The sequence below is a fragment of the Anoplopoma fimbria genome, chromosome 8 (assembly GCF_027596085.1).
Source record: "Anoplopoma fimbria isolate UVic2021 breed Golden Eagle Sablefish chromosome 8, Afim_UVic_2022, whole genome shotgun sequence".
Classification (NCBI taxonomy): domain Eukaryota; kingdom Metazoa; phylum Chordata; class Actinopteri; order Perciformes; family Anoplopomatidae; genus Anoplopoma; species Anoplopoma fimbria.
In genome coordinates, this window is record NC_072456.1 from 9,169,510 (window position 1) to 9,179,058 (window position 9,549).

At 43.4% G+C, this 9,549-nt stretch overlaps 1 protein-coding gene across 1 annotated transcript; it reads left to right on the top strand.

Moving 5' to 3' along the window:
- Positions 1 to 8,201: 8,201 nt before the first annotated feature.
- On the top strand, positions 8,202 to 9,167 carry sox2 (SRY-box transcription factor 2). Its single transcript, XM_054602087.1, is given in 4 exon segments — positions 8,202 to 8,250; positions 8,253 to 8,632; positions 8,635 to 8,710; positions 8,713 to 9,167. Coding segments are annotated over 4 exon segments (960 nt in total).
- The last annotated feature ends 382 nt before the right edge of the window (positions 9,168 to 9,549 follow it).

The following is a 9,549-nucleotide window of genomic DNA, read 5'->3' on the forward strand; positions in this document are numbered from 1 at the left end:
ATAATAATAATAATAATAAAATAATAATATAGGAATTTGATTAGAGAAAGTTATGCACTACTTTGTTACTTATACTGTCCCTCTCGTCTGTTAAGGCATGTGTGATCATTCATCCTTACTGCAATAAAACATGGCATCATATTTTGCAAATTTTTCCATTCAGTCCAATCCAGTTTAGTTTTGAGAAAAGGTTTGATATTTTCAGGAAAATTACTGGCTTAGTTTGTAGAAGAAAAGAAGGGTTTTAAAATTTAGATGGCACATTATTTCAAGATCAAAATCTGCAAACATTCATAAACAATCAGCTACTTGACGCTTTGGCCTTATTATCCCAAACATTTATGCCATTTTGACAATTCTTTACTGATTCTGTAGGTGATATAATTTTTTGTTCTAGAAAATTGAGTTTTAAAAAAGTTGATGTGATATTGAAATGTTGTCATTTTTTGACATGCTTAACATGCATATTTATATTGATGTTATGGCCAATAGCACGTAATTGAAGTAAAGTAGTCGGCCGTGCAAAAGCCCAATATAATGCTGTTTATGTATCTTGCAAGGCTTTTACACATACTTTAAACCACAAGTTTTTTAAACAGAAACAAAAAGTGAAACAAAAGTGATTCTCCTTCGCATTACTTCTCATTCTAATGCTCCGAATTTCAAACTGTTAACTACTCCATATCTGCTGAAACCTTGTTTGCAGATCCTCCTGGAACGTCCCTTCAGCAAAACCAAGACTGATCCACGTTTAAATTTCTACATTTCAGGGCAGGAGGGATGTGTGAGGGTGAGGGAGCATGTCCGGAAAAGCAGACTTTAACTCTGTAGTGAACACACTTTCAGTCACCCAGCATGAGCCTTAAAACAGCCCTTAGACAACATTACTATTTCTACTCAAGGAAAAATATAGCAGTGATAATGAATGGATGTGTTAATGTGTGGTGCGTGTGACATGATTGACAGTTGGCTGGCCACATCTCCCTCAATAGGGCCCCCCATTTCCACTGATTACTGTGTCAATGTGTCCGTATCACACACACAGACACACACACACACACACACACACACACACACACACACACACACAATACTATGCAGATACACAAAGGGAGCCCACTGTGGATCTCCCATCAGGCCGAGGTGCAAGAAAACGCACAAAACAGATGCAGCAAATGTGTCCACTCTCATGCATATGGAAATGCTGACTTGTGTGTGTATAAATGTGTATAAATGTGTGTGCACATATCAAAAGACAGATTCAATGTAAAACGCTTTAGCATTCAGTGATGATGCTGGTGTTTCTAAAGGCTCACATGGTGCCACTGGACTCACGCTTTCACATTCAGCCTCTATGGATGGGTTTATAATTAAAAGTGCTCCAGCTCTCTAATAAGAGTGCTATGTCTGGGATTTAGACTGTGTGGCACACACTGATCAGATGAAGAGCCAAAGACATATTTATTCTACTGCTGAGCCTATTCATTCTGAGAGCACTTATTCTCTCTCTAACTCTCTCTCTCTGCCTGTTTGTCTCTTCTTTTAAATCTTTCTCTGGCACTGATTCTGATTTTTTTTTCCTCCTCTCCTCTTCACTCAGCCTGTCCAGCTGACCACTACATAGTCTGTGTTGTGGTGTTTGTGCACTTCCAAATATCACCTTTCAGCAACTGTATGTGTTGTTTGATATAGAAGTTATTCCCTTTATAAGCTCATTGATGGTTGAGCATTATTGTGTGCATGTATACACGGTTTGCAGGGTCTCTCTCATTCCCTGTTGTTTTTGTTCAGCCATCGTGGCTATTGCTGCTGAAAAACGATCACATTCTAGAAATGTTAACGCATCACTTACGTCTGTTTGAAGGGGATTTGAGCCCGAAAAATGCTGCGAGGCGATGCAGCAAATAAAGGAGATCCCATGAACTAGTGGAAATAGGCATTCATTTATTAAAATATTTGTTTATTTTATTTTTAAAAAGCCATTTGTCGATGTCGCTGGTGTCAAGAAGCTGAATAACTGGAATGACTATTCATGTTGTATTTATATCAGACTTTAATGATATGATGAGGGACTGATTTAGTTTATTATGAAAGTGTTTAGGCTCATAAATTTAGGCTTTTTAAGGAGTACATTTTTTCTTTATCACAAGGAAAAAATTGCCGGCACGCTGGCAAAAATATGTTGATGGTGCTTTGAACGAAACTTTAACCTTTTTGTCACTTTTTGCACACATACAATTCTTCTTCTTTTGCATCTGAAGAGCCTCGTGGTTTTTTTTCTTCTCTTTTTGTCAGTGTTTTTTTCAGGCATTTTTTCATATAACACGACCTGAGTAATCCCAGATATATGTCACTACCCATTTTCAATTTCCGTGTGATGCAGGCTGTTGTAAATTGTGAGGCCTTGTTCTTAATCCACTGTATGTGTGTAACTGTTGATACATACATGTGACTGGTACAAGGCTGAGACTGAGGGATAGTGGTTGCGTAAGGAAACTGATTCAGTGTGTTTGATATCTGTGTGTAGCTCCATGAACTACACCCGGCGAGTTAAAACGGGATTCTTTCTCACCTCTCCTGTCCTCCATTATTCCCTCTCTGCCCTTCTCTCCTTCCCTCCATTCATCTCTCTCTCTCATCCTCACCCCTCATCTAGCGCCCCTATCTCCTCCTGCTGCTCCCACCCACCCCCTCACCCTCCACCCCTGTGATGGACAGGTTGTCCTCACCTTGTAACGATCAGTGACATCCAATATGTTTGGCTTGGGATCATCCCCTGTGTGTCCATTGTGCTTTCTGTTAAACGCTTTATTGATTAGCCGTGAGTTAATTACAAATTACATCAAGCGTGGGCAGACTGAGGTGGCTTACATGGCTGCAGGATCCATCCTAATACATGTTGACTGCACACACCTACAGGCCTGCATCTCGGCCGGCAGGTTACATCGGGCTACTGCGCCCCCCCCCTTATTAACAGCCATGCATTTATGACATTTCACAGTGCCTTATCACCGCTTTAAGGGCATGCAATATTTTCTGGGCCATTGTTGTGAAAAGGGTAGAATTAGAAACAGGAGGTTTCTGCAAGACACCAATGGTATGCGCCCTGAATACTTAATTCTATCAGGCACAACTTGACTCACCCTGTGCAAAATTATGAGACTGTGCCAAATCCACAGCAGACCTTTGGAAGCTAATGTATTCTGGATTTAAGCTCCATTGTAAAAGCCATAACACGCCTGCACCTGACCTGCTCTGCTGCAGCCCCCCCAAAACAACCTCTCACCTCTGACTTTTGCACAAAGTTAGGAAATGTAAATAATTAAAATACAAATAATAATAATAATAGTAACACAAATAACAATAGTTTAATCAATAATAGTAATAATGCAGCAGCATGCATTTTCTTTTTTAGCCTTTTTTCCTTTTCATGCCGTGTCAGTTTCTTTTTTGACATTGGCATGTACTTTGTGCAAAAGGAAAAAAGGAACAAAAATCTTTATCAAAATCCCCATTCTGAGGCTTTCAATAAGGCAGGCCATTACCTCACTGGCGCTTTTGTTCGGCCTATACAAGAGAGAACAAAATGGTTATTCAGGAGGACGCTTTAGATTTTTATTGTGGGCTCGCTATTCACAAAGAGCACCGTTATTGTATTAAAAAGAACCATCTGTGGCAGAAACAATGGCTTCAAATTATCTGTGAATACCCAGTGAACAAAATATAAAGCTTTTTTCCTGCTCATTATGTGGGCTAAGCTAGGGGGTGGAAGATAGGAGAGGAGAGGCATAGACTTTGCTATAACTGACTTTTGTTGTTCTTGCTTGCATTCTTCTCCTTTTTAAATCGGCCCCCTTTTCACATTGTGTGTCGCCATAAACGGCTTTTCTTGTCGCAGGGCTGGCGGGAAGAAGACAGCGGAGCTCCAGATAGACAGCGAGGCTACACGGGGCTGCACGCCGGACAAGGCGAGCCGGCTGCCGGGTTGGAAACCGCGCGGACTACCGGGGATATGGGGGAACAAGCGGACGGGTGCCGGGTGGGACGTTTTGACGGCGGCGTCGCGGAAGCTCTGTGCCGGACAAGAGGCTTCCTCGGCGGGCGAACCGAGAGGAAGACTCTGGAGGAAGTGGAGCTGAAATGGCATCTTGTTTGATTTCTGCCAATCAAGACGAGAGGAAGACAACTCTCCCAAACTGGCAGTAAGTTGGAGTGCGGCGGAGAGGAGAAGTGTGTGTGTGTGTGTGTGTGTGTGTGTGTGTGTGTGTGTGTGTGTGTGTGTGTGTGTGTGTGTGTGTGTGTGTGTGTGTGTGTGTGTGTGTGTGTGTGAAACATGCAGTGTTGTGGAATGACACCGCATGGCATCATGAGCTTGACTGCCTGCCTCAGTTGTTGTTGTTGGCCGGTTTGGGTTTTCTACTGAACATACACAGAGATCATCTGTATCAAATCTCACATATGTTTCCTTGATGTGGCCTCATTAAATTACATTTATTTTATTTTCCTCTTTTAGTATTTATTTTTTTAAAGAATGACAAATAACACAAGGTTTGAATAACAGCTCAAGCAGGACGCCCTGTGTTAGTTTCACTCAGGCTTCATCGCTTTTATTAGACTATTCGATTATTTTTATTTTATGTTATTCCACCGAATATGATGTTTAAAATTGTATTCTCATTTTTTTTATATTTTACTATTCTCGCTTAATGGTTGAATTAATTATATTATATATTATATGTTGATCGACATCTTGTCAAATTATTATAGAAGTGTATGCTTGACGCTATAATCTGATTTATGTTTAATGAATCAGTGCACTCTTCAACATAAATATCTGCCCAAATCTATTTCGGATAGAAAGACAGTTGTAACATTATAACAAACCAATACTTGTGCGTCTGATTAAAGACTCATTGTTGTCTTAAAAAAAAAATCAAAAAATACATATTCCATTTGTTTGAAAAAAAACAACCAAAATGCACGTTTTCACAATAATTTATTTCTAAGACTTATTAGTGTTTTCATAAAGTATTTCCTCGGCTGCGTCTCCAGCTGCTGTTACGGCCCCTAGTGGCAAGAGTTTATTTCCATTTCACCTAAAATCTGTCTCCCTTATTGCCATGGTTTATTACCATATTTATTTTTTTCCCTTTACCAAAATTAATCATTTTATAGATGTGTAGGCCTATATTTGCATTTCATTTGGATAAAATAACCTGTACCAACATCACAGCAATCAGCTCAGGACTTGTATTATAATATGAATCTGTAAGAGTTCAAACACGGCATCCTTCCTGCTCGGCTGTTGTTAGAATATTTATTCTCACTTATATTGTTCCTTTTTTTTCTCCCTTTTTCTCTCGTTTGTTTTTTCGCAGTGATCCTCTCACCTAAATGTGTGCCAAGCACAAAACAGTATTTTGATATCCCAGCGTGCTGCTCTCTGTATTTGCTGTATCCATCCCGACCTGCTGTAGTGGGGGGCTTACAAGTGGTCCAGGGAGCCGCCCCGCTAGTTTCTCCTGGTTTTTGTCAAACAACAGCTTTTAATTCAGGATGATTGTGGATGCAGGGCCATGGATGGGGCCCTCTTTCACAGAGCTGCAGGGCCCCGCTGTTCCTTTATCATCATAAGCAGATTAGAGGTAGCGGGGAACACACTCAGATGCAGATAGCAGGCCCATTTCAACCTTGCATTATAATGGGCCGAGCTGCATGTGTCGCCTCTCGCAGCCTATTAAGCACAAGATGAATCTTATGTAAGGTTGCCGGGGCCGGCGTAATGAGAGCACTCCTCCATTTATTATCAAATGACTAAAACAAAAAAATAATAAAGGCTTGATCTATTCACTTTCAATTACGATTTAATCTAAAGACACGCATTTCAATTAAATTATTTTCAGGTGTATATGTACTTGATCTATCTTTAATTATTGGGATTGTCTGGCCTGCAGATCCAGACAGACTGCGTTGAGCTTGTCAGTAATTTATTGTAGGCCTGATGTTGTTGGGTGATGAATATATTTGAAATACATATATATATATATTTTTTTTTAGCATTTCATATATCTTTAACTGAACTTCTAAAAACAGCCATTCTCTCTCTCTCTCTCTCTCTCTACTTTGAGAAAAAAACCTGTCTGTGCTTTTTGGGTTGTGTGTAGTTCCCTCTCTGTCCAGTAGGCGGCACTGGTGTCACGCAGCAGGACGCCTTGGCTTCAGATGGAGAATCAGGGAAAGAAGCAAAGCGAGTGGCACCAACGCTCACAGCCTCAGACAAACTTTAGTCCTATTGGGCATTTCAAACTATATGAGTGAATTATTTCGATCTAGATACGATGATACAGGGTTTCTCTGATAATATTCAGTCTGGTCGGTTTGACCCAGAGTGAAAAGTGAGGCAGGTGGAGGTTTTCTTTTTCTTTTTTTTATTTCTTTTTTTGAACACTAATTGACTGACACGCTTGTTCAGGCTTATACGAATGAGCCGTGCCTTTTGTTCAAAACCCCACTTTATCTTAAAAATATTCCTCACCTTTATTTCTCCTCCACCTCGTTGTCCCCCCCCCGTTAGGCCGTAGCCTATCCTATACACCACCACCACCACCACCACCCCATTACAAAGCCCCAGCAGCAGCAGCAGCAGCAGCACTGTGGCGGTGGTGGAGGTGGAGTTGAGTTGGGTCTTTGTCCGGACAGATGTAGCGACAACATCCCAAACAAAAAACGCTTATTTGTGCTGAGATGAGCCCGTCTGCCTTCTGTGTGTTGGCATTCAACTTCACTAAACAAAAGAACTGGGGAAACATCTTGGATTACCTTTCCTCTTTTCAACGCTAAAAACCAGCCGTGGCACCCCCCCCCACACACACACACACACACACACACACACACACACACACACACACACACACACACACACATTCACACACCAGCACACCGCTATTCAACGCTTTGAGTTAACTAACAAAGTTTATTTAAGTGTTGTTATGTTATGTTATTGGGGCCGTAAGTGGTGGGGGGGGGGGGGGTATTAGTGACTTTTTGATCGTGAACAACAGCAGTGTCACGGGCCGAGACTTAATGTCAGAACAGGACAAGATGACACTGACACCGTTAATGTCAACATCCGATGTGTTTATTTATAACACTTTTTTATTTATTTGTATCCTCATCTTATTTAATGTCGCCCTTTCGACTTTGGATGTGTTGTCAGAACTTTGGCTACACATTTAAATACAAAAATATAAACCAAAACATAAAAGAATTAGACGTTCTTAAGGCATATCTTTTGTATTTATTAGCGAAAGTTTTTAAGTCATAATTTACTCGTTAAAGTTTGCAAAAACGACACTTTGTCATTTCAAAACTGCCAGCGAACTTTTGAAACTCCCTCCTCCTCCTCAGTATAATATTATAAACTGTTCATAAAGTGCCACTGCATTTATATATTATCATAGACATATCTCCATAAGCCTGCAGATAGTAAATATGTACTTTATACCGGCTCCTATGGGCAGCCTGGGATCGCGTGTGTGCGTGTGTCGTCTCGGGCCGAGCAGACCACGCCCCTTTATGCTAATTATTCACTCCCATTGGCGTGTCAGGGGAGCAGGCCGGCTCTGATTGGCCAGGTCGAAGCCATTTATTCGCTGACAGCCCTCCACATGAATGGTTGTCTATTAACTTGTTCAAAAACTATCTGGAGTTGTCAAGGCTCAGGCGGACGGAGGCGAAAAAGTACAGTTTGTTGATGCTTTTTCGGAGAGGCGACGGGAGAAGTTCTGTGGACCCAACATAGCGAAGGGACCTATTGGGAGAAGGCTCTTTGTCACACACACAAGCTGTGACACACACACACACACATCGAGCAGGAGAGAGAGAGAGAGAGAGAGAGGGTGAGAGTGTGTGGAGACGCAGCTCGGTGCTTGTTGTTTTTTTTTTTTTTTTCGGTCCAGAGAAAAAGTTGCAGCGGAAAAACAAAAAAAAATCGACAGGTAACTTTTTTTTTTTTGTTGTGTTAAGCAGCAGCAGTGTCCTGCCTCTCTGGGCTCGTGGAGTTTGTCTCTCTGTGTGTTTTTTTTTTTTTTTTTCCTGTTTTTTTTCTGCCCCCCCCATCACCCCCCCCCACCCCCGTCGTTTCCCCCAAAAAACAAGTATCTGCTCGTGGAGCTCCAACTCAAAAAACCAAGCTGTTCCTGATGTATAACATGATGGAGACTGAACTGAAGCCCCAAGCTCCCCAGACCAACACGGGGGCTCGGGCAACACCAACACGTCCGGCACCGGCCCCAACCAGAAGAACAGCCCGGAGCGAGTCAAGAGACCCATGAACGCCTTCATGGTGTGGTCCCGGGGCCAGAGGAGGAAGATGGCGCAAGAGAACCCCAAAATGCACAACTCGGAGATAAGCAAGAGGCTGGGAGCCGAGTGGAAACTGCTGTCCGAGAGCGAGAAGAGACCTTTCATCGACGAAGCCAAGCGGCTGCGGGCCCTGCACATGAAGGAGCATCCGGATTACAAATACCGGCCCCGGCGGAAAACCAAGACCCTCATGAAGAAGGACAAGTACACCTTGCCCGGCGGGCTGCTGTCTCCCGGGGGGAACGGGATGGGAGCCGGTGTCGGCGTCGGCGTGGGGGCGGGCTGGGCGGCGGGGTGAACCAGAGGATGGACAGCTACGCGGCGCACATGAACGGATGGACCAACGGGGGTACGGGATGATGCAGGACCAGCTGAGCTACCAGCACCCGGGGCTGAACGCGCACAACCCGGGCCAGATGCAGTCCATGCACCGCTACGACATGAGCGCCCTGCAGTACAACAGCATGGCCGGCTCCCAGAGCTACATGAACGGCTCCCCGACCTACTCCATGTCCTACGCCCAGCAGAGCACGCCGGGGATGACGGCGCTGGGCTCCATGGGGCCCTCCTCGGTGGTGAAGTCCGAGTCCAGCAGCTCCAGCCCTCCCGTCGTCACCTCGTCTTCCCACCGGGCCGGTCCGGGCTGCCAAAGCGGAGATCTGAGGGACATGATCAGCATGTACCTGCCCGGGGCGGAGGTCAGCGAGCAGACCGCCCAGACCAGGCTACACATGTCCGGGCACTACCAGAGCACCGTGCCCGGGACGACGATCAACGGCACGCTGCCGTTAACACACATGTAAGAGACACACAGCAGAGAGAGAGAGAGAGAGAGAGAGTAAGAGAGATGAGAGAGAGATGAGAGAGAGAAAATGAACTTTTATAAGAGAAACTGTGGACTATTAACGTTGGACTATTTTTGTACAGAAACATTTCGGGGTGGGAAAAGTTGTATAGAAGTCTCCAGGAAAAACGACACACGACTCTTTTTTTTCTTTCATTTTATTCTAAGGAAGCTCTAGAGGAACGGTAGGAGACCCTCTTCACTGGTGGATGAAGTTTGGAAGACTAGAAAGTGGGAGTCGCAATCAAATGTTTTATTATTGCAATCACCTTTTGTACAGTATTTATCAAAGAAACATTACAATCAGATGAAATTGTTTGTTAAACTGCAAGAGGTTGCAT